The following is a 25,496-nucleotide window of genomic DNA, read 5'->3' on the forward strand; positions in this document are numbered from 1 at the left end:
TCTCTTTTCCCTTGTCCAGGTGATCGGTCACCTGGTCATAGAAGGAAATGAGATTGGTCAAGCAAGACCTACCCACAACAAACCTGTGCTGGCTATCCCTTAGGAAGTTGGCATCGGCCAGTCCATTAAGGACTTTAATAAACTTTTCTAAGACCTTCCCCGGGATAGAAGTCAGGCTGATGGGTCTATAGTTAGCCAGATCCACTTTCTTGAAGATAGATACCACAATGGCCTTCTTCTAGTCTTTGGGCACTACACCAGAGCACCAGGAGTTTTCAAAGATCTGTGCCAGGGGCTGGGCTATGATGCTTGCCAGCTCCTTGAGTACCCTGGGGTGTAGATTGTCAGGGCCAGCTGACTTGAAGATGGAGAGGGCGTCCCAAGGAGTCAGTCTTCACTACACCCTTTTATGAGGCAGACTACCTCTGATCTCCTATGGGGAGGGCCTGTCCAGGCAATGTCAGTCTTGTTCCAGGTGTTCTTAATGAGCATGTGCAGCCTTAGCACAATGGTGGGTTGCCTCATCTTTTATTTCTTGAATGCTGAGGGTGGGTCCAATGGCTGGGTCGTTAGTCTAGGTATTGGTTTTGATGGTTCGGTTATTCAGAGGGAGCTATTTTTAGACCTCCTGCTCTTGTCCCTCAAGCACCCTCTTTCATCCCCATTCATTCAGGAACCAAGTTACATAGGAGGGGTAGGTGTGAGTCATAGGTTACAACACACTTGCACACCAGGGCATAGGGGCAAGATGGAGACTTGACAGACAATATGGAAACTTGACATGACTTATGCTAACTTACTTATGTAGGCCTAAATCATAGAGTATCAATAAAATAATAATATAGAACAGTAAAAATCAATATAAACATAATCATTATACAATATAAAGAAGGAGAAAAAACCAAACAAATACAAATTGCTACCAAAATAAAATGCTGAAGCTTATCCTATGTCTTAGCTCACTTATACTTACCTATAAGGAATAGAGAGGGAGAGGAAAAAGTCCTAAATGGTTGGGGAAGGGGAGGGAATGCATTTTAATATTAAAAAAAAAAAAAAGGAAAAACGGGTTTGCTAGAACAGCAGGAGTGTAACAGAGGTGCAGTATGCAAATTTAAGGCAAAGTTTCTGTGGCAAGCCTGCTAGGATGGGAACAGGTGTGACCCTGAATTTCCCAAGTACGTGCTTGAGGCCTGCCCTTCCTTCAGGATTTCAGGGAGAGCTGGGCACCAAGGTAAACCATTTGCCCAAGGGGCAGAAACTTAGAAGTTTAACAAGCTCATTTATCTTCCCATCAGGGGCCACCCACGTGCCCTCACTTGGCTGTCTGGCACCCATCAGGAGGGGCCTGGATCCTTCCCGGGGATGACTTGTGGTCATTGGCCTTACAGTTGAATCCAAGTGTAATAATTGGTTTTTGGTTTATTTCTTTAAGTTAAAGAAATAATCATCGTTTGTTATACTGTGGGGTGGACCAAAGCAGCGCATGCCAAAAGGGAGACGTGAGACCAATTTGGGAATGGACTGATGTGGCATGCTCACAGACTGAAGCGGCGCAATCACAGATCACTACACCTTAGAGGGAACATTGTTCCCTACTCAATCTAGAGTAACTTGTGCATCAAAGCATGCATGGCACAGGGGTTCCCCAGGGACAAGTAGTGGTGGTGCAAGGTGCACTGCTGCCGCTTGTCCTCAGGAAACCAAACATCCACGTTTGTCTGGACGCAACCCTTGATAGAAAATCACTGGATCTATGCCACAGGGAGAATGACTGGACAGAAGGCTTCTCAAGCCAGTCTCTGGCTCCAGTGGTAGAATGTTTTGTAGCTGGATATAGAATAAAGAACAAAGTACCTTTTTAGAATAAAGTACCTTTAGATTGCATAAGGTGGTCAAAGCTACTTCTGTGCTCTCTCTGGTATTAACCTGCACAGGCTGTAAATTAGATGAAACAAAAAAATTAATCACTTTGAGTCATTTGCCAGGATCCTACAGACCATAGCTTGTATCAAAAAGCACCTTGTTTTGGAGGCTTCATGTGACTGACTTTTCATTTGCATCACCTTATTTTTCCATGTAGATGATTGAAACAGAATGTTTTGAAGATATCAATGCATATGAAATGGATAGCACCTTGACACCAGATGTGGACATGAGCAAACATACTCCTAGACCAAAGAAAGGCTTCTTTCACAGACTGTTCAGAAGAATGGTAGGAGGGCTTCCTGTGCATTTTGTGGGAAACAACATACAAAGTAATAATTAAAAAGCAAAGTCACAAGGGAAGACCAACCTTGCTATATCTGTCAAGTGGCAGACTCAACACTTTTATAGTTTATCTTAAAATGGAGATGTAATGCATTGTAAAAGTGTATTAGATTAGAACAGGGGTGGGCACGATACGACTCCCAGCTGGATCTGGTCCACCAACTGATTATATCTGCCCCACAGGTCAGCGGCTGCAAAGTCACAGGATCCGGCCCATAGGAGCTGGTGGTTCCAGCTGCTGCATTGTGCTGGGTAGGCAAGCACGTCCCAGCCCCATCCCAACTCCATCCACAGTTTACACCAGCTCTGGCCCACACCCTTGAAGCAATGCTGGGTGCATGCTGGTATAGCTGTGGATGGTGTCTACAGGTTCCTGCCAAGTATCAGGATGACTGCCTTGGACCACAGCTGACATGGATGCAGTAGCATCACCTGCGGACCTGGGACGATGCCCTGATCCCTAGGGTGAACCAGCTACCTGCATCCACAGCTGATACCAGCACCTGCCTGGTGCTGCCCCCAGTGCATGAGCCAGGAGTGAGTGTAAGCTTCTGGGCCATTCTGTAGGTGCAGAACAGTTAGGGGGAGAAAGGAGGAGGCAGATAGAGAAAGGCAGCCCTGCCAATGATGAGCAGCAGTGGCTGGTGCCGTGTGCCACACAAAAGAGGACCCAGCAGCAAGCACGCTTGCCACTTCCATGGCCCATACCATGGCTGCCCTGTAGCTCCTCCCTGCTGCCACTACCCCACACCACCTTCAGGTCACCCTGGGCCTGGAGGGTGGCAGCAGCAGGGAGAAACTGCAGGGCAACCCCAGCATGGGCTCCAGGCAGCTGTAGCCAGAAGGATCCTGGAAGTGGTGAGTGTGCCCACTGCTGGGTCCTGCTTTTACCCAGTGCCCAGCACCAGCCACTACTGCTCATCATGGGCAGCGCCACCTCTGTCTCCCCCTTCCTCCCTCTCCTGTCCCCTGCAACCATCCTGTACCTATAGCACAGCCCTGCAGCTTACGCCTGTGTGCTGGAAGCAGCGCTGGGTGGGTGCCAGCGTCACCTGTGGATGCAGAGGCAGCAGCTTCTCCCTGGGGTTGGGGTATCTGCCTGAGCCCCTCCTAAGAGTAGAAGGATGGGCCTGAGGTTGAAGCTGGTGCCCACAACCATACCAGCTGCTCCTCTTCCCCCGCCCACAACCCCATCCCACATAGGTTTGGTGAGCAGTTATGGGGCAATGGAGGAGGAGATGGACTGATATGGCCTGTGACAGCTCCCCAAAACTCCCTATGTGGCCTTCAGGCCCAAATAATTGCCCGCCCCTGGATTAGAAGGAGATACCTGAAATGACTTAATGCATAGAGGCTTTTAAGAAATTTTTAAAGGTATTTTGTAGATGGAGCTGACAGGGTTTTTTTTCCAGTCATTTTAGGATATGTACTGTATTTCCTAAAGAAACAGATTGAGTTCATTTTCCAAATCTAGCATTCAATAAATATTTAATATATCTTAAAAACAATTGATCGTTAAAAACTATAAGGAGGGCATATTTTTGGTTTAAATTCTGCTTTTTGTTGTTACTCAACTTGTATGAAAGATGTAAAAGGGGTAGTATTAATCATTCAAAAAATAATGCACTGTCAAAATATTTCAAACACAAAGCCAGAGTATATATACGGTAAGGCACCATCTTCAGGCATGTCCCTGAATACAAAACACACCTTGTTTTGGAAATGCAGAAAGACGAAAGAAAAAAGAAAGAAGAACAAAAAAAAAGATGTTTTCAGTTATGGCTGCATAGAATAGACATAGAGCTTCAACTCACTCACCCTTCCCTTTCCTGCTTAACTAAAGCTGAAACCCTAGTTGTTGTTGAAGACTGGTTTCCATAGTTGTATCTATGATTTGAATCTCTCACCTGTGTGCTGTGGAGCAGGAATCAAAGCAGGGTGCTTCTGTCCTAATCAGAAAATCATCTTCCCCAGTTAATATATGCACCCCAATTTTACATGGACTGATTTTATGGGAAAAGGTACATGCTGTAGTTGAGGAACTATGGTGATATTTTTATTACTGAGTCAACCCAGTATCTTGCTGATCAAACATGTACAGAACACATAACAAAATACCAAAAATTTCAGCTTGCACTCCTGAATTCATTCAGTTGTTTCATTTGGTGAATGGATAATAATGAATTGGCAAATACACCAATAGTTTGTATGGCTGAAATCAATATTTGAGTCTTTTGCCACAACTCTGCTTCACACACTTGGGTCATCATAATTTTGATTTTGTCCTAAGAACTGTTTTTTACATTGATAAGCAGTCTCTTCAAATATGACTGGAGGTCCTTCAATCATTATTTTTTTTATTAATGTAATTTATATAATTTTCAAGTGAACTCAGAAATGGAAGTGAAGAACCTAAGATGAAGTTTTTAAAAAGTCTGAACTTTGACTCGTGGAAGACTTTATTTTCCTTTTGATATTTCTAAATTAGTTTATGTAGTAGAAAAGCTATATTCTTAAACAAAAAAAAAGTCACCAGCTATTGTTTAACTAAATGAAGTCATTTTGTCTGGTCTGTTCCTCAGGTCTGCTTTAAATCGAGTTACAGTGATAATGAAGAGGAGTCCTCTAGACTTTGAATTAACTTTACTATCACCAAAAAACAAAGGATGACTGAGCTTCAAATGTTTTATATCTCTGTAGCAGAGTATATTATAACTTTTATAAAAATTAGCTATGTTTTTGTACATTTGTACTTCAGTTAAGATGTATATTTTCCCAATTTTTTTTATTGTACAGAAACCCATGAGTACCACTTAAAACTGTGTGTGCATGTGTAAAATAATTACATTTGTAATTCTAATGAGTCTAAAAATATTGAAAGGGTTTTTAGAGCACAGCTAATATCTGTGCCTAGAGATATTTGGTTTTCTTCCTAACAACTCAACTTGGAGGCTCTGCTTCTTATTCAGAGGAGCTGTGAGGGATATTCTTAACAGTACAGTTTTGTATTGATTTAGCCAAATATTTCTGGTGTTAAAAGCACTTCAATACTATTGGATTTCAGGTTGCAATCTAATGTATTTCTTAAATAATTTAAAACGAAACCATTAGGAAAAGAAGGAATGAATTTAGTACACTGTGACCAGTTGATGTTAAGTTTTTTTTTTAATATGTTTTTGTTTCCAGTGTGTTTCAAAATGTATGTTTTATATACTGTGCGTTCTGAAGATTGCCTTGATCTTGCAACAATCTTCATCTTGCTAAATATTGATTGAAGGGGATAACAATGGCTTTCTCAGAAACTATTTATATACCCTGTCCCCCACATGCCTTATAAGAAAGATTAAGGTTATTAATCTTTCTGTAGTGTTGGGATCATTTCCTTTCTGTTCATATATTTGAAGCAAGACCTGAGCATAAGAGAGGACTTCCAGGTTTGGGTTCTTCTTTTTTTCTTTTTGAAGTGGTAATTTATGCTTCTGGTAACTCCTCCTTCCCTTTAGATAAAGCTTACAAATAAGGTTCTTGTCTACATTGCAAGTAAAGCCATGCTCCTATACAACTCAACTGTGTTTCAAATACTTCATACTTTATTACTATAATTACTATAAAAGCAAGCGTGCATAATGTTGTGTTTTTCCCTTCTCCCCGTTCTTAACTAAGACTATGCTATCATCCCCATGATGTAGGCTGTGTAGTCTATAATGTGGTATACTGTGCATGAACTGTAAAAGGGATAGGATTTAACTTTACTACACAATACTTCACTACTTATTTCCATTGTAGTTTCTTATATTTGATCACTGAGTTGATGATCACCTCTGAGGGAAATCAAAGTGTTTGTGTAATTAATTTTAATCCTGACAATCTTCATGAATTTTCAAACATATCAAGGATGAGTAATTCTCTGAGAATTGGGTACTTCTGGTACTCTTTGTAGGTGGAGCCAGGTACTGTTACTTCTAGATAAGATTTCCTGAAACATCGTGTTAAAAGCCCCTTTTTCAGCTGCTTGTAGCTCATATCCTTTAACCTCTTGGTCCTAGAGCTTTGTGTATCAGATTTCTGTCTGTTTTTGAAAGTTTCAGATAAAACTCAATTGCTTCCTGAAATAGCTGTTTCATTGCGAAGCTCTCCTAGTCTATTCTTTGGATCAAACACTTTAAATTTGATAAGGCCATCCCCTGGAGTCGGATATGCCTCTTGCCATTTTCAGAAAAATGTGCTCAAGCTATTAGTTTTTGAAAAAACTGGTTTGCACATGCACAGTAGAAACTTGCCTGCTTGGTAAATTCCCTGAAGATTGTGCCTCCAGTGAACATGCATCATCCCATCACAGCTACAAACAAACTGGACCACATAAGTGCTATGTGTACAGAGCAGCAGAGCTCGCTTCAACTCTTTTTCTTGAAATTTCTTCTCTTAGCTGGTAGAGGCTGCTTTGTCTTGAGCACAGGCTCTGAGAAAAGGGAGCTCTCCTGTGCTCTCAGTACTCCTTTTTGCTGCCTCCTGGGTAGTACAGAGAAGGGGGAAGAGTGCTCACTAATGCACAGGGAGTAGTTGAAAGATATCTAAAGGGACTGTATTGGATGGGACCAGAGAGAATGGGGTTAGGATGTGGAGCAGAATAAGACAAGGGCAAAGGCCTGGATATAACCTGGAGTTTATAGGGGGCTGGAGGAGGAACTGAAGTTTGTGAGATTTACTTTTTCTGTACTTGATAAATAGTAATTCTCAAATGTGATCACTTTAATTGTGGAAATCCTCAGGCTTATTGTAGTGATATCAAGGTGATGTTAACCTTGGACATATGGAATGACAGCTTGGATTTAATGCTTGCTTAGCGCAATTTGCAATTTGGGCAGGAATACTATGGACACAAGCTGAGTGGTTTTGATGACAAAGCCACAAGAAGCAACTGTAACAAAGCAATGGAAACAATATTTATATTTACCATGTACTGTAAGTTATCTGTGCTTTAGATCAGTAGTGCTCTACCTTTTTCCTCAGTGGACCACATGGGCAGTGCCAGGTCTGTCTGTGAACCGGATCCAGGCAGTGGTCCTGATCTGGCACCCCTGGTGGACACAGTGTGTACCATCCAGCTGCATAGAGGGTTTGGGGCAGCCTGGCCCAGCAGGGGAGGGGAGCATAGCTTGGACCCAAGGGGGAATGGGGATGTGGCCTAGCCCCAGTCTGGCCCCACAGGAGGGCAAGGGGGCATGGCCTGGCCCCAACCCACTCTGATCCAGATGTGTAGGGAGGTGTGGTCCATGGGGGGAAGGGAGCATAGCCTGACTCCAACCAGTTGCGCAGAGCTTGGGGTTTAGGAATTTGGCTGTGGGGAGAGTGGCCATATTAATGGCCACTGCTCCCCCACCACCAAATTTCTTGACTCATGGGGAGCCCCACAGGCAAGATTAAAAGGTTCTGCTGGCCACATTTGGCACATTTGGCCCCTGCTTTCAGTAGAAAAAATATCCAAAACTGCAAAAGGTACTGAGACAACTTCCTGCCTAATAATGTACCACTTCATTTCAGTAGTTCTGGCAGTGGCCCATTGTGGTTAGGAGGTGAATGATAACTTTGCAGTTGAGTATTGTTTACCAAACTCCTTTTGAAAAGATACTGGGCCAAGATTTGTCCTATGAATGTGGAGGTGAGTTCTGTACTGATTTTTCTCTGTGATCTGTGCATATGGTTTTGAGCAAAACGTGACTTCGTATGTAACTAAGTATGAACTATATTGTTTGAAATTAGGATAAATAATACTAAACTACATTCTGCTCCTTTACTTCTGCTATTCAAAAAAAGCTGCAGTTCCTATCAAATATCTGGGACACGGATGCTCAACCCCCTAGCCTGTGGGCTAGATCTGGCCCCCAGCACAATATCTGGCCCACAAGGCCCAATCAACATGTATGGGGGGGGGAAGAGGGGGAGGGTCAACACAGGGCCCAATCCTGGCATGTGGAGGCAGTGCAGAGTCCCAGGGCCAATTCCAGCAAGTGGGGCCAGGTGGTGCCCTGGAGCCTGATCCCAGGTGAGCAGCAGTGGTAAAGGCCCACATCCAACTCATGGACCAGCCCTGAACCATTTGGCCCATGGGGCCAAAACCTTGAGCATCACTGGTCTGTGAAGATCCCTGTTCAATCTTGTGTCAACTCTATAGAGCCTATATTTACAGGCAACCTTCCAAAGAAGAAAAGGGCAGTCCTGCCCTGTTTTGAGAAGAAAAGTAAGAGTTTTTTTAACTACCCAGTCAGATGCTTGCTGCTATCACTTCCCACCATACTCTTACCCAGTGACATAGGCGTTCTTAGTTCTCTGTGTAGATCAACACACTTTTACAGTAACTTTGTCCCCAAAGGGAAATGCTGTTCCTACATGAACAAAGAAAAAGTAAGAGTGGTTTGAATCATAACTGTTTCAGCCTTTGCCACCAACTGAATTTTTTGATCAGTTGTCATAAATAGGTGAGTTACATGAACCGTGGAGTAAGGGACTCCCAATCGAGATTTCTGGATTTTCTTCTTAACTTTGCCAGCGTCTTACATTTTACAAATCATTGGCGCAAAATGTGCATGCCATTTACCACAGGGGAGAGCTTAGGTTTATGTAATGATCTTGAGATTACTCTCTGAATGGAAGAAGTCAGATCAGATGTTCTTCCTCTCTCCCTTCTTTCCTCTTCTCTGACCTCCACCCCAACCTGTTAGGGTTTTTTGGTCAAATTGTCCATTTTCATAACTTTCCAAATGAGCTCAAAACAAGTACTGTTCATGTAAACTTTTTGTCTCTACATAGAATATTTTAATGACAAAAAAGGAGTTGGTGGACTGAAAAGTTCTGTTTGCAAGGATGTCCCTTCAGCTTTTTCTATGAAGCTGTAAAGCCAAAGTGATTTTTTTACAATTTTTTTTGCATAGTGTAGCTCAGAAATAACAGTTGATTTTACTGTAGCTACATCTGTGTAAAACCAGAGATGAGAGAGAAGATTACAGATTTGTGTGTTATTCATGTGGCTTCAATAATAACAAAAAAGTGACAAAATTCTGGGCCTCATGGCTCTGTTACATTCATTTGATATCAGTGGAGTTACAGAAGTGTGAAATTAGTCCCTCGTACCTTTAGTTCATGTTCTCTTGTGTTGGTATCTGTAAGTTCATTTCTTAAAGTCTGTTTGTTCAGACATCATGACATCATGAATCTGCATATTTAGCTCAAATTGTCAAAGCTGTGAAATTGTCATGTCTCAGGGTGTCTTTTTTCTTTACAGAGTTTTTCTGCTTCCTCGTTGTGTTTACTGTTAATTATTGAAATGGTATTTATGCTTCTATGGTCATCAGATCATAGAGGAGATGGAAGGGGCCTCAAGAGGTCTACTCTGTTTCCCAGCCCCAGAGATGTACATCACCCACACAAATGCCTCCATTTGAAAATGTCAGCACTTAAGAAGAATTCCTGCACCACGTTGTGTTGTCTCAGGGAACACCTGTGGTAGCCATTAGCAAATGGTGACTCTGAAGAATGCATCATGTTTTTCTCAAATCAGTTTTTAAGCATAAGCTAGCCTGCCCTCTTCTTGAATATAAAAGAGGAATATTTTAGTTTCAAAAGGAAAGTTGTCTATTTCGAGAAACCAATCGGAGAATACACAGGAAATTATACTGAAGGTCGACTCTAGCAAGGGGCTATTGTGCCTTCCCAACCCATGTCATTTGTGATGTTTTGTATTCATTAAAAACTTTACATGGTGCAGATACCTTTCCTATTGTGTTACTAATACCATTTAGAAATACTGTTTACATGAGACTGGAAACAGGTCAACTAAAATATTAGATCTTTGTGCTATAGTTTGCACTTATTTTAGTGGTGTTACATGAACTTCAGTATTAAGTGTGCAGCTATATTGAGATGTATGCTAGTTTTCAAAACTAAATTAACTTTCATTTATTAAATAGTTGACCAATAAGCACAATATCTACTTTTAATACAACAGTATGGAGCATTAAACTAAATTACAGTTTTCTGTGACTTGAATTATTCTGGATGCTATTAGTAATGTTATCTCCTCTGAATATTTATACAAAAGTGGGGGGTTTTGTATTCCATGTGGTGCCACTTATTTAAGTTTTGAGCATATGTAACTTTCCCATCTTCTCTGTATAATGGTGCCAATGCACCAGAATTCTTGTTCCAAGTATACTCATTTTCATTGTAAAATGCGATCATGTCTTCTAACCACTGAAATGTTTTTAATTTAGCCCTTACTGGTTATTCTATTAAGCGTGTTTTTTCCTGAAATAAAAACAACACACTGCCATGTCCTTAGATTGCATGTGCTGTAGTGGAAAGTTGTTTTATTTAACGTCCTCCATGGGAAGCAGGTTATGGTGAAAGTGTTTTGTTTGTTTTTTAATCAATATTTTTTATGTCAACTCTTTTTAATTAAAAACAAATGTAATTGCATAATATAATTCTTTAGCAAGTTAAGATTCTCAAATAAGGAACAAAGTATGGGAAATATATAATGTACTTGTTTAATTGGTTTCCAAGCTATAGTAGAATTTCAGATTGTTAGTAGGCTTCTTTTGACTAATGACCTTTTATTATATAATAATGTAGCAAAGCCCTGCAGTGTCAGGCACAGTTGCCACAGCCAACAAGGAGTTTTCTCACTTTTATACAGAAAGTCGTAGGGATTAGGGGCATAGGACAACAGACCAAAAGGGAGGGACAAATACAAGTAACTAGATGCTCACTGTATAAGAGCATCACTTAAAGGGAAAGCAGTCAGTACCACATTCAGCATATGAAGTTCCTTTCCCCCACCTCTGAAGGTGTCTCTAATAACCAGCCTTTAGTCCAGAGTTGCTCTGTACAGGTTTCAGATGTCTCTGGGATTTGTAGTCCAAAATCACAGCCAGCAGGACTCCACAAGGTTGTTCTCCTTCTGTTACTAATACATATTTATGCGTCATTTGCAATGCACACAATGTATTACATTACACAACACATGCACTACATTACCCACCCCCCCATTTTTTAATTGGATGTGCCCCTGTATCCTACTCAGGTTACATCATGTAGTCACTCAGCCACCTGCAGGTCTTTGTATGATTTACCTGCGAGTTCAGGGATGGGAGCCCCAGCTGCTTCTAGAACCCCTGACCTGGTTCTAGTGGGTGTTCGGTACTCTGTTGCACCCACTTCACTTTGGTATCATCATTCCTGCCAGAGCCCAGGTCCTACCTGACACTTCCTGGTCTAGAAGCAGCCTCTGGCAGCACACCATTGGGCTTAATAATAGGGGCTGTATTGGTGGATGTTCAATTATGAAGCCCCTAGTAGCATGTTGGTTGTTGATGAAAAGGCCTCTTTACCTCCCTTGGGGGGCCAGGATCTCTGTTGCATGAGCACACATAGGGTTTTATCCAATTATAGTGTATTGTTAACATTTGATTTGGGCCTGCTCACCAGCTCGTATAGCACCTCAGACAATTCCTTGATGACAGTATAGAGGACACTGAACTTCTGGCAGAGCTTCTGGCACTGACCCTATCTCCTAGTTTGGTTCCACACTCACCCCAGCTCCCCTGGCTCATGCACTGGTCCAGGGACCCTAAGGTCATAGCGCTCTTTCTGCCTATGTGTAGTTGAAGCCTGATGCGTCTTGGATAACCTGTCACTTTTGTAACATATTCAGACAGATTGTTAAATTCTTCCAATACATTTATTCCAGAGACGGTATCGACAGGTAGACAAATCTGCCCAAACAACACCATGTATGGTGTAAACCCCATAAATGACTGCATGCTGCTCCGGTAAGCTATCATGACATATGGGAGCACCCACATCCCATGTCTGGTTGCCTTGAATCAGGGATGATATTAAGCCAGCTAGAGTATGGTTGATCCACTCCACTAGTCTATCGGATTGGGGGGTGATAGGGTATTATGCAGGTTTTATTAATTTCCAAAAGCTCATGTGTGATGGAATAGTTGTGATTCAAAATTTCTCCCTTAGTGTGAAGCAATTGAAGTGTACCATGGTAGCACACGCATCTCTCACAGAAATCTTCACCACTGTCTGTGCTTCCTGATTAGGGAAAGGATAGGCTTCCACTCAATTTGAGAAATAGGCACTACTGAGACACTTAAGGTACTGGGTGTCTATGTAGGGTAGTGGGTAGGGAGCTCAGGATATCCATGGCTATTCTCTCCAGTGGTTGTAGAGATTGCATGGAGACCATGAGGGGCCTGGGATTGCTCCTCATCCCTTTTCATGCACCGCACACCTTACGTGATCTCCGTTGGTCCACAACAGATTGGCTCCAGGCTAACCAGAAATACCATTTTTGGAATTTACGAGAGAACATCTCCATGCCCAAATGTCCCCTGGTATCGGAATTATGCAAGGCTTGCAGAATTATTGGTATTTTCTTCTCTGGCACCACTATTTGAAGCTTTCACACTAGGACTCTTTGCCTAATGCTTAGTTTGGGCCACACTACCTGGTATCACTTTAAGCAAGGATGATGTTGCCCTTCAGGAAACCTTGCTATCAAGCTCCTTTCACTTGTCAGTTTTTCAATGCCAGTATCTTCCCACTGTTTTATCCATCCATCTGTCAGCTTTCTGGCTTCCCCTGCATCTAGGGTGCTTCACCCCTGGCTGTCCTGGTGGCTGGTAGTAGTTGTATCCTCACTGTTGCAGATTCAGGTTCGCCTTCCACTGATGGGTCCACTGAACAAGATGTCAGTATTCTGTGGCTGCCCCTTCAAGTGATGTACCCTACTGCCTGGTGGTCAAACTCTTCTGGCTGCTTCTGTGGTTTGCTTCTGGCTGCCTCTGCTATTGATAGTGGCCATACCTCCCCTGCCTTGCCCTTCAGTTGATCCCCTCCACCATGTGAGGCCTACAAAACAAGGCATCAGCATTCTGGTGCTGCCTTCTAGGGCAATGCACTATTTGGTTTAACTCAGCCAGCTGTTCCAACCACCTGGTCAGTTGTCTTTCGGGTTGTTGAAAATTGTGCAGCCACTGGAGAGAGCTAAAATTTGTTCTCAGCATGAAGGATCTTCCCATAAGGAAGTGCCAAAAGTGCTTCATAAAGGCCACCACAGCAACCAATTACTTTCTGGTAGCTGCATATTGGCACTCAGCTTTGTTTAAGATTGAGCTACCATAAGCTATTACCCTTCCTAGGCCTTCTTTATTTGTAACAAAATAGCCCTGATGTCACTTGCATCAGTATCCACGTCACTTGCATCAGTATCTAACAAGAAAGGTAACCGAGAGTTAGGGTCTGATAAAATAGATGACGACATCAACCACTGTTTTAGCTTCCAGAAGGTGTCTTGACATTTCTTTGTCCAAATAAACTTCGCCTTGTCAGGGAGTTTGTGCAAGGGGCTTCCAATGGTAGCAAAACCTGCCACAAATCTCCTGTATTAGGAAGCTAGAGCCCAAAAGCCATGCAATTTTTTCACATTTCAGGGTACTGGCCAGGTCTTAATGGTCTCCATTTTCCCTGGATCTGGGCCTATCCCGTTGTAGAGATCACATATCCCAAAAAGTTCACTTTCCTGCAGAACATTGCTAACCTAGTGAGGAGGGCTTTAAACTAGGTTTGCCGGGGGATGGAGAATAAAGCCCTGAGGTAAGTGGGGAAGTGGAGCATCTGGAGGAAGCAGAAGCAGGAATGGGCAACAGGGGAGGCCTCGTTCTTCCTGAGAAAATAGGGCTATTCACCTCAGGTGTTTGTACATAAATGCACAGAGCCTGGGAAACAAGCAGGAAGAATTGGACATCCTCGCACCGTTATGACACTATGACATGACTGGAATAACAGAGACATGGTGGGAGCTCATATGACTGGAGCACTGTCATGCAAACTTTTCAGGAAGGACAGGCAGGGGAGAAGAGGAGGAGGAATTGCACTGTATGTAAAAGAGCCATAGGATTGCTCAGAGCTCCAGTATGAAACTGGAGATAGGCCTTTTGAAAGTCTCTGGGTTGAGGTCAGAGGGAAGAGCAACAAGAGTGATGTCATGGTGGGTATCTGCTATGGACCACTAGACCAGGAAGATGAGGTAGATGAGGCTTTCTTCAGACAACTTGCAGAAGTTTCCAGATCACAGGCCCTGGTTCTCATGGAAGACCTCAGTCACTTTGACATCTTCTCGGAGGACAAAACAGCAGTGTGCAGGCAATCCAGGAAGTTTTTGGAGGGTACTGGAGACAAATTCCTGGTGCAAGTGTTGGAGAGACCAACTAGTAGATACACAGGAGGGTAGGGTTAGGGTTCAGAGTGACCTAGATAGATTGGAGGATTGGGTCAATCGAAATCTCATGAGGTTCAGCAAGCGTAAGTATAAAGTCCTGCACTTAGAACAGAAGAATCTCATGCACCACTACAGCTTGGGGACTGACTGGCTAAGAAGCAGTTATGCAGAAAAGGACCTGGGGGCTACAGTGGACAATAAGCTGGATGAGTCAGTAGTGTGTCCTTGTTGCCAAGAAGGCTAACCACTTACTGGGCTACAGTAGTAGGAGTGTTGCCAGCAGATTGAGGAAAGTAATTATTCTGCTCTATTCTGCACTGGTGAAGCCACATCTTAGTTTCATAGCTGGTAGGGTCGGAAGGGACCTGAGCAGATTATCAAGTCCAACCCCCTGCCATGGGCAGGAAAGAGTATTGGGGTCAAATGACCTCAGCTAGGTGATTATCTAGCCTCCTTTTGAATACCCCCAGGGTAGGAGTGAGCACTACTTCCCTTGGAAGTTGGTTCCAGATCCTAGCTGCCCTGATTGTGAAGTAATGCCTCATGATGTCTAGCCTGAACCTACCCTTAGTCAATTTATGGCCGTTATTCCTTGTTACTTCCTTCAGCATCTCAAGCATGGCTTTCAGTTTCTGCAAGTGCTCCTGAAAGGTTCATCCTATTGCAGTTACATCATTCAGGTACACCAAGTAGGAGCTCTCTTGTAAATCCACTAATACGTTATCCATCAGTCTCTAAGATGTACCAGGATAATTGCCTAACCCAAAAGGCATGTTGAACTCAAAAAGACCTTTCTTAGTACAGAAGGCAGTCTTAACTCTGTTCTCTACTGTGTGTCCAACTGCCAGTACCCACTAGCCAGGTCAAGGGTGGAGAGCCATTGAGATTTGTCCAGGAGGTCCAAAGTATCATGAATGTGAGGTAATAAAGCCAGTCGGTGACAATGTAAATTAAGGAGTCAATGGGTGGGAGACAGATGTTTGGCTAGGGAGTGGAATGAATATAGCTGTTAAATAGTACAGAGGTTACCTGGGGAGTCAGATGTTGTTTGGTCTCTCCTACATATTTTCCAGCAGGGCATTTGGTGGTGCATTAGATGAGATATATTACCTGCCTGGAGGTGTTACAGCTGCACCTCCAGAAATGTATTATATCTCATTCAACGCACCAAATACTCTTCTGGAAAATATGTAGGAGAGACCAAACAACATCTGCGTACCAGAATAAATGTACACTGGAAATCTATCAAAGACAAGAATACCCAATTACCTGTGGGGGTACATTTCTCACAAGAAAACCACTCTCTCTCTCCAATCTCTCTTTCTAATCCTCAAAGCAAACTTACAAAACACCTTTCACAGACAAACCTATGAACTTCACTTCATCAGTCTACTGGATACAAAAAATCATGGACTAAATATAGACATTGGATTTATGATACACTATAACCTGCCTAACATCTGACTTCCCAGGTACCTCTCTGCTATTTGCTAGCTACATTCATTCCCCTCCCCATCGCACCCCCCACCTGTCTCTCACCCATTGACTCCTTAATTTATATTGTTACTGACTGGCTTTCTTGCTGCTTACTAGCCTCTGGCTTCTTTATTATTCATTCCATCCAGGAAGAGCACACACCAACTGCAGATACTTCCTCAGCCTGACAAAGAGTGGTTGTGTCCAAAAGCTTGCAAAGAAAAATGTTTTCCAACTCTTTTTCCAAGTTTTTTTCCAACACTTGAATAAAATTATTATTATAACAACATAAGAAATTGTGTAGCTTGAGGAATGTTGTGGGCAAAAGTTATCTCAGTCTTTAGATTCTTATGGCTAAATGAGCAAGACTTCTCATTAGCACGTATGGAAGACTAATCCTTGTTCTACATTTATATTAAAAAGCTTGTGTCTTGGAAAAGACCATTCTGCCCTAGTGATTGCAACAGGGCTTTATTTAGCTTGCTGAAGGGTTTTACTGTACCTCAGAGTATACTAATGTAAGGCCTAATAAAAAGCTCATAGCATGCCTATAGCAAAGAGAAAGTAATCTGGGATTACTAAAAAATCTGTTTAAGGATTACATGTGTGTAAAGATTTTGGTGCTTAAAGCAGAATTTAGCAGGCATTAGGTGAAGTCCAAAACTGTAGTCCCAAAAACTTTTGCTCAGTGGCTGATGACTCTTGGAGGTGCTTAAATTCACTGGCTACCCCCCTTTTTAACTTCCACTGATACTTGCAGTTCTGTTTCTACACATGTCCCCAAATGCCCCAATTTCAACGGCTATGTTTTTAGCACTTATGTAAGCCTTACTGGAATCCAGGAAAGTAGGTGGCCCAGTGCCTGAGACCCTGAAGGGACCAATCCAGTAAGGAAGCTCATAACATGCCTAGAATATCCTAAGTGGCTGCTTTCTTTTTAAAATGCACTTGGTCAGTGAGGAGAAGCAGGAAGTAGTGGGGGCTGTGCCTCTCCTTTAGGTCAAGGTTGTCCAGCTCAAGGCCTCTGAATTGTGTATGGCATGGACGGAGCTAACTTGCAGCCAGTAGGTTCCTATCTAACTGCTCCATACCCTCAACTATTCTTTCTGTGGCTGTGGGGGTGCCTGGCTCCCCTCCCTTCCAATGGCTTCTGCTTCTTGTCCCTCAGGGACGTGTAGCCTGTAGGAGCCCATGGAGGGGGCCTATGTGATGAAGGTCCAGGGGATTCTGCACAGCCTGTGTTGGGGGGCCCAGATGGTGTGCAGCACCCCCCATCCTGCAGCTGCTCAAAAGTTGGACAGCTTTGTCTTCGATACTAACGATTTGAACTTCTTGGGAAGTGAGGGACCTGAGTTCTAGGTGCTGTTCAGCCTGAAGGGTTCACACCTACTTTTCCCATGTCCCTGAAGAATGACTAACTACTAGGGCCTAGGCTATAGAATAGTTTGAGTGCTGAAGCCCAGCAGATGCAGCTGCCTGCTCTCACGCAAAAGACCTCCATCTTTCCCGTTGCAGCTCTACTACTATGCAGAAAAGAAGGCACACAGCAAGGGCAAGAGAGATTCTGACAGCCTTCAGGGAACAGATACAGGCACCTGCCCTTGGGAGAGGAATTTGGGCTCTAGGTTTCAAGCAAGTGGAACCTTTGCTCAATCCCATCCTTTGCCTGAATGATAGAAGGGGATGGGATTTCAGCCTTAGGCCAGTGCTTAGCGTTTTTTATTGGCTAGCTCTACGCAGTTGCCGCCAATCCCACCTTGATGTGTCTCAACTTTCTCAGTGCAGGGAATCCAGGCACTTAACTGCATTCTGTTCTAGAGGCTACAAATTGTGTATTAGGGAGTCTAACTTGTAAGGCTTGAAGCTGGATCAAGCCCTACAAGGAACTCTGATATTTCTTTTATTTAACTTAAAATAATCAAATATAGGCTTGACTAAATAAAGCATTTTATAGCCGAGGGGATACTCTGGAGCATCCATGTCAGGGAAGACAGCAAAGCTGAATTTGTATGGAACCAAAATCTATTAAAAAAAAATCTTGTTTTAGTAAATGGAGCTTATGCTGCAGCTTTTCTCCAAAGGAATGACAGCAGCTGGCACAGCACTTATTCAATAAACAGAAATCAGTGATGTGAAAACAGGATGTACAGAAGTAAGAAAACAGAAGTGTAGGATTTATTGTGCAGTTACTTATGCACTAAATGGGTCACATTTGTTCCTTTGCTACTTTTCCAAAAACATGCATGTTGTCAGAGCTTTAATTACACAGGGAAAATATTCCTTCCTTGTTTTAACTAATCTAACTTATATAATGGGGGAGTTGCAATTAAACGTATTCTAGCACCAGTTTTAAAGCCAGCAGTTGTAACTGTATGGAAAATTCACTGCACTACCGCATTGATTTTTTTAATTGGATGGGCACTTACAGACATATTGACTTAAAAAACAGCTTCACAATAGTAAGCTGTAAATTTAGCAGTAATGAATTTTGAATAGCAGTAGAAAATACCCTGGGATGTGGCAAGTCAGCTATGAGAGAGGAGACCTTCCTTCTGGGAAATCAAAATATTTGGAACATGTTTTATGGCCAAATAGGACAAGATATGAAGAGGTTATTCTAATTCAGTGAATGTTATACAAGTAAAGAGGAAGTCCACCTGAACATAAAACATCATGCTGGTATTTAGTGCAGTAATATAGGTACAAAATTAACTTAGTTTGAGTTTGACCTACACCTGCCTCAAAACAAGGGACTGGAAAACAGGAAAAAATGGGACCTCTTCCAGATTAAATTATTCACTTTGAAAAGAACTGATGATGTGTTTGTTGCCAACTTTCAGCATAGCTTCCTGTAAAAATGTCTTCTTTTACCCTGGTCAATGCCTTTGTTCTGCAATAAATGCATATGGAGAAAGGAAGAGTAGGCAGGTGTTTGGCTTTTCCATTTTGATAAAGTAAGAATCAAGCAGCAATAGCAGTTGGCAAGCAAATGTGTATTAAGTGCAGTTGCTGGAAATGAGTATAATCTGTTCTGTAAAACTATACTGAGTACTGAAAGTACAGCAGTATTTGGCAAATGTACTTTGCACTGTGTGTATAATGTATGAAATACATACTTTGGCCCAATAATGGCTCCCGAAGATCTCTCGATTAATACATTCAATACCAGCCTTTGTCCATTCCAAGGAAAAAGCTACTTTTAGGACTTGTTTTTATGAGTTTATACGTTGTTAGCTCTGTCCTACATTACTGAGCTGAGCTTTTTAATTTAATTGAATATACCCCTTCCCCTGACAAAAATGTGTCTTTGCCTTGCTTTGCACAATGTCTGTGAGTGAGAAGTACAGTCTGGTCTTCTGCTGCCACATCCCACAGGAGAGGGCATGATTATTGCTTTGGCAATGTCCACTCTGCTCTGCTGGTCCAAATGTAATGGGTGGGGTGTTCTCGGCCCCTGCTTTTAAGAAAGCATGAAAGCCAGGACTACTGAAAATGGGCATGAAAATGAAAGGAGGGGTAGGCTGGGGGTGAGCTCCACTGGACTTCTGCTTCTTGACATGGGCAACTGAAGCCCAGTGATCCTGTTGACTTGTTATGGAGGCTCTGTGCATTAGCTGTGTGTGCATGTTTTTACACACAAGTTTTAAGTAAACGGGTTTAGAAGTGGATTTGCATGTTGAGTTTCAAATGTATATTCTTTGTACATGTATGCAGTAAACACCACTGCAGGGCTGATGAAGTGGGGGTGTGCTTGTCAGAGGCTGTAAGTCACACCCCAGTGGTCTGGTTGGTTCTCTTACTTGGGTTGCTTCAGCTTGGTCCCCTTGGGGGTTTGATGCTCTGTGCTGTCCCACGCCTGGGTAACTGCCTCCTCTTCTGTGGGGGAGTCCTGAACACCCCTCTTTGCTGTTCCACCTCCTGGATACTCTGATCCTAGAAATAGCTCCATCTGAACAAGAGAAGCAAAGCAAGAGAAGTGAATTGTGAGGCACAGTTTCAAGGGAGTCGAGATACCCAGGCCAGCGATGGCACCCGCTGCTAGTAAGTCAGGAAAGAACTAGGTGCTAGGAAAGAACAATGGTCACAAGTAATGGCACTGTTTCCCTACTCTCTACTGAATAGGTCAAGAGCTCCTTATCTTAGAAGGAGGAGGGGGAATACAGACACTTGAACCTGAAGGGTATACGGCTCCCCCAGACAAAGGCAGAGGTAGGGGAGCGTGGAGCTTGCCTCATGTCCTGGGGGCCTGGGACCTGGCACCCCGCGGTGAGCGGGGTTTCCCTCTGCATGTCCCTGCTCTCGTCCGCGCTGCCTGATCGCTAATGCCCCAGCGCACTGGTGTCTACTTCTGCGGGAAAAGCGATCAGGACCATGGTAGAGGTGATCTCTTTTAGATTTTTGCAAAAAACATTATTTAATTGCATGCTTGGGGGGAGGGGGGGCGCAAAAATCTAGTTGCTCTTATAATAAAAGAGATCTCCTCTACCACAAGTCCTGATTGCTTTTGCCTCCAGACCAATCCTGCTACGACCTGGATATTCAGGGGAACTTGCTCTGGCTTGTCTGGATAAAACACAAGCTCACACAGCCCGGGACACCCCCATACCCTACCCCACTGCGACGGGGGCAACTCGGAGGCACACCCAAGGTGCCAGTCTCCTTTCTAGGAGCTGTGGGGGCTGCTATGAATCAGGTCGTCCCCCCCACTCCCCTCGCCTGGTGCAGCCGCCCAGTACCGACACCGCATAGCCAGCAGAGGGCGCCCGCGTGGCGGGTACCCGAGCGGCGCTAGGACCCACCCACTAGCAGAGGCAAGTGGGCGGAGCGCCCGGAGGGATCCCATTCGTCACTGCAGCTCTCAACGAAGCTTGTCAGTTTCCTCCTCAAATGCTAGTGGGGGGAGGGCGAATCCCGGGTCCTCGATCCTCGTCTCTGATTGGCAGATGAGGCTGTCGCTCCCCTCCTCCACCCGTTGCCCTCGTGAGCGCCTCCGCGCGAGGCACGACGGGACGTGGCCAAGATGGCGGCGACGTAGCCCCGCGCCATCGCGGCCTCTGCAGCGTCTCGTCTGTTCCTCGCGGCGTCATGGCCACCATGGAGAAGCTGATGAAGGCTTTCGAGTCGCTGCGCTCCTTCCAGCAGCAGCAGGGCCCGGTCGCTGTCCCCGAGGAGCCGCTGCACAGGCCGTGAGTGCAGGGCCGGGCCGAGGGACCCCAGGAGTCGGCAGGGAGGCAGCTTCGGCCGGGCTGCGGGCTCTTGCTGCTGCCGCGGAGCCGCTGGCCAGGGAAGCTGTGGGCTTGCCCCTGCTGGCAGAGGCGGTGCGGGCCCTGGCCGGGGCGATGTCGGCGTTTCCCTTGTGCTACAGGGGCTGCCCCCGCTGGCCTGCTCCCCTTGGGTGGGGGGTTGAGCTTCCCTCAGAAGCGCTGGATGTTGGCTGCTGCTGGGACCAAAGCCGGGGGTGTCTGGCTGGAGGGACTTGCCCCTCTGTTCAGGCTCAGCCTGGTCACCACATTTCATGCCAGGGAGGAATTTTTATGCTAGGGTCAAGTTGGTGTGGGCTGCGGGGGTTTTGCTGTTCTTTGTGGGATATGTTGAGCGATGTTGATAGTGTCTTACAGAAAACAGGATGGTGGCTTCAGTGGCGCTCTTGCTTTACCTGGGACAGGCTCGAGTGTTGGGCGTGTGTGTGTTGTCAGGGCTGGCAGTCGGCTTAGGCAGGGTTTAGATTATGGTTTGAATAGGGTGATCCTGTGTCAGGCAGGGGCTAGACTGGATGAGCTCTGGAGGCCCCTTCCAGCCCTGCTTCTGTGAGACTCTGCAGGGCAGAATGGTTTTTAACGCTGTAGGTTCTTATTGTGGGGTTTCTCTTGTGAACCATGTTTGTACACCTAGCGTCCTGTGGCACCCCTGAAAGGGTCTTGTAGCACCCCAGAGTGCTGAGATGCCCTGGTTGAGCCTTGCTGACTTGGCGTGCGGTGTAAAGTGGTGCACACTTCACGCTGGAAGGAGCAGAAGGACGGAGAATATGTAACTTCTGAAGTGGAGGTTTTGGCAGGTTTAGGCATGGAGCAGTTGGTGTTGGTGTCCAGGAATCCAGCTCTGCTACCAAGCCCAGACATCAGGCAAGCTGAAGGCAGGGCAGATTTGCCACCTTATAGTGTATCCAAAGGAGGTTTTATATATATAGCACAAGCTTTGGTGAGCCTAAGCTCATGTCAGATCCTCTGAAAGGATCTGCCTGGAGCCTACATCATGCCAGCTTCCTTGATGTACGTTGTTTCAAGAGAGTTGTCTTGAATGATTTTTATCTATTTTTCATGCTCTTAAGGGAGGACATGTGAGGAAAGCAGCCTATGCCTCTGCTATGGAATTATATCCAGCTTTTCTGCACGTGTTGGTGCCTCTTGCTTCTTGGAGGGTAGACTGAGGCATTTTCATTGCTGAACAGCTTTAATACAAGCTTTTTTGTATCCAATTTAATTGCATGTATCCAGAAAGGTGTTAATAAAGTAGCCTCTTACAGTTCTCCAAAAGAGCTCTGGCTGTGAATTACTGCAAATATGGGTATTAAATGCAAAAATAAAAATTTGAATTGGGAACCTGCAAAATAAACATTTGAGAAATCAGACTTTGACCTGTCCTCATCAACTCTGTTGCAATTTAAAATTGGCATAGGAAATCGGCTGTTTTGGGAGTCCCCAGGAACTGTATAAGTGAAGTTACAATGCAACTGTACCCTAACACTACAAAGGGTTATATTGGTAGTTTTTGCTTTAATTTTTTTTAAAAGATTTTAATGCCTACATCCAAAAAGCTTCAGGCATGTACTTTAAACTAAATTAGGAATACTAATAAGGGAGAAAAGTCTTACCTTTTTCTGTATGTTTACTTTTAATTTAATAGATGTTTGTGTAAAGTTTTTCATTGCTTTACCTCCTACAACTGTTATTTACAATATGATAAGCAGTCTTCTCAGTTGTTCAACAGTTCAGTTGTTCAACAATCTGATCCAACAATCTTCTCAATTGTTGGTTTAAGTCTTTCATTTAGAAGGAAGGAGGAAGAGAAGGTAACTTAGGAACTAGATATGGGAAAACTACAAGCTGGCTGGCTGCCTTAGTGACATACTTGCAAGTTACAGTGATTAATTTTTCATAGCAAGAACAAGAACTTGCTTAGGCAATGTTACTGTATAAATTACAACTTCATATTGTAAATAATTTTGAAAATACAGGAATACTATTAGGATGTTGGGAGGCTTGGAATTCAGACAAAATCACTTTATTTGTAAGAAGTACCTGCATAGTATAAGATTATAATCCATTTCTGTTGGTTATAGGAAGGAAGCAACATGTGAATTTGTTTTTCTCACTCTCAACTTTTTCTTTTAAATATTATCAAGTTATTTCCAAACTTTTTTTTTTTTTTTAAACTGCCACATCTGTCTTGGAAGAATGCAAATATTGAGGGTCAACTATACTTTAATAAAATTCCATCTGAATGCTGCTGGGTTTTTTTTTTAAATGGGGGAGGAGCGAGAGAGAATGTCTTAGAGCATTCCTTTGTGCTATCTTCAACTTGGATGTTGTTTAGTCACAAAACAGCAACCTGACTAGACACAAAAGTGAAACTACTAGTTTCTTGATTACTCATTTTGAAAATTACATTTAATAATAATATTAGTTTCATAAGACAAGTGTTACCTAAAAGAACCAAATTTTGTTGTATAGACAAATATTTTTAGAAGTAGCTTTGCTAAAAGTTGAGTGACAGCATGGTAAACTTTCAGCATTTAACAAGTGACGTGGTCCTCTTGAGGATATGGATAAATTGTTCATTTTGAAGTGAGTTAGAGGGGCAGATGGGTGGGAGGGAAGAGGAGGATTTATTAGGGAATAGGCTACTGTTCCACACCACCCAAAGAGGACGCCCACAATGAGACTCTACATAGACTGAGAAACTTCCTCCAACCTACCCCCTCCACCCTTGTGGACCATTGTACAAGTTTGTCTGCATCCATCTTCTCTGTCTCTCTGAGTTGCCACCCCCCCCCCCCCCAGTTTAGTTGGCTAACATTGTATTTTCTGTAACCTAGTTTCGTTTCCCTCCACACCTCTATCCTTCTTATGCTAGTCCCTCACTCAGGCGCTCTGTATTTTCCTTCTGGCTCTTTGTCACCTTTTTGGCTTATGACTCTTATCATCTACTAATAAAATTCAAACTGTTCATGTTTATTACCCTATGAGAGCTGAAAGTGAAACTCAGGAAGCTTCTCATTATTTCACGCAGGTACAGAAAATGCTGGCTTTTGTGAATAGAGGGATGAAGTGATCTCTGACTTTTGTCCTGGCCTTTGTGTGCGTCTCTGCCATCCTCCCTGATGAAACCCAGGCTGAGCTGCCTGACAAAACATTGCCTCTGAGGCCTTGTGGCATCTAAGCTGCTCTCTTTGATTCCTGTCTAATTCTGAGTGGTCTTGTATTTTTTCAAATTGCAAAATTGTGGGAGTTTCAAGTATTTGAAATGACATATAATAATCAAACTTTCATACCTTCCTGCAGTTTAAAGCCAGGAGGTAACATTAGTTCCTTGTGTCTGATCTTCTGCCCCATGTAATTAATTTCACCCATACTCTGGAGCTAAGCAGAGTCACTTTCTAAAGTGTCTTTTCCAGACAGTCATGTTGTCTTCAGTGGAAGGCTCCAGCAGATGGAGAATCTGATTAATAACCACCAGTCAGTAAATGTGTGCGCTGTACTATACTTCATTTGATTTGTCTTTGGATTCTAGCTATTGATTTGTTTTTCTTTCCTAAATTGAAGAATCACTTAACTAGCATTTTCGCTGTAAATGTTCTATTTTCACTGTAGTGTTTGTCTTGTTTAATAAATTAAGGAGAGTCATTTGTTCATATCTTGCTCTAACACATTTTTCCAACTCTAACTTTTCTGTTACTTTTTTGCTCTCTCCTATTTTCCAACACTATTTTGAAAATATAGATAACACAACTAGTGCAGCATTCTGTCAGTTAGTCTCGCCAACATCTGTACTCATTTTTTATATATCTAAGTATTACATTGCAATGCTGTAAAGTAAGAAGAGCATCTGGAGAGCCTGTTGAGTGTCTTTATCCACAATGATTCATTGAACTTTTGTCTCCAGGACAAAAATGCACACCCCTGACTATTCTGGAAAACTGGCCTGCATATATTTTTCTTAGTTGTATAAATACATTTGGATGTTCATATACATTTTGTTTGATCGGGTGAGGGTTACCAAGCGTTTCAGGTCACACTTTGAATTTCCTGTCCTTGTAGTTTACCATTTTCTCAGTGTTTGTATACTTACATTTTACAATGACATTTAATTCTGTGTCTTTTGGAAATGTGTAATAGTACCAGACCTAGTTAACAGTTCCCACAAAGTCTGAATAGAAAAAAAATCCTTTTTTTGATAGTCT

At 43.3% G+C, this 25,496-nt stretch overlaps 2 protein-coding genes across 5 annotated transcripts in view; both read left to right on the top strand.

The window, feature by feature from the left end:
• Positions 1-10,612, top strand: part of GRK4 (G protein-coupled receptor kinase 4) — a 90,087-nt gene extending 79,475 nt beyond the window's left edge. The window contains exons 15-16 of the mRNA XM_019553354.1: positions 2,084-2,215; positions 4,854-10,612. Coding sequence (XP_019408899.1) covers positions 2,084-2,215; positions 4,854-4,907 — 186 coding nt within the window. The 3' untranslated portion in view covers positions 4,908-10,612. The remainder of the gene's footprint in view (positions 1-2,083; positions 2,216-4,853) is intronic.
• Positions 10,613-21,047: 10,435 nt separating this feature from the next.
• HTT (huntingtin) overlaps positions 21,048-25,496 on the top strand; it is a 154,886-nt gene continuing 150,437 nt past the window's right edge. For all 4 annotated transcript variants that reach the window (XM_019552983.1, XM_019552984.1, XM_019552985.1 and 1 more), the window contains exon 1: positions 21,048-21,222. In XM_019552983.1, coding sequence (XP_019408528.1) covers positions 21,122-21,222 — 101 coding nt within the window. In that variant the 5' untranslated portion in view covers positions 21,048-21,121. The remainder of the gene's footprint in view (positions 21,223-25,496) is intronic.

The sequence above is a fragment of the Crocodylus porosus genome, unplaced genomic scaffold (assembly GCF_001723895.1).
Source record: "Crocodylus porosus isolate Cpor-Errol unplaced genomic scaffold, CroPor_comp1, whole genome shotgun sequence".
Taxonomy (NCBI): Eukaryota; Metazoa; Chordata; order Crocodylia; family Crocodylidae; genus Crocodylus; species Crocodylus porosus.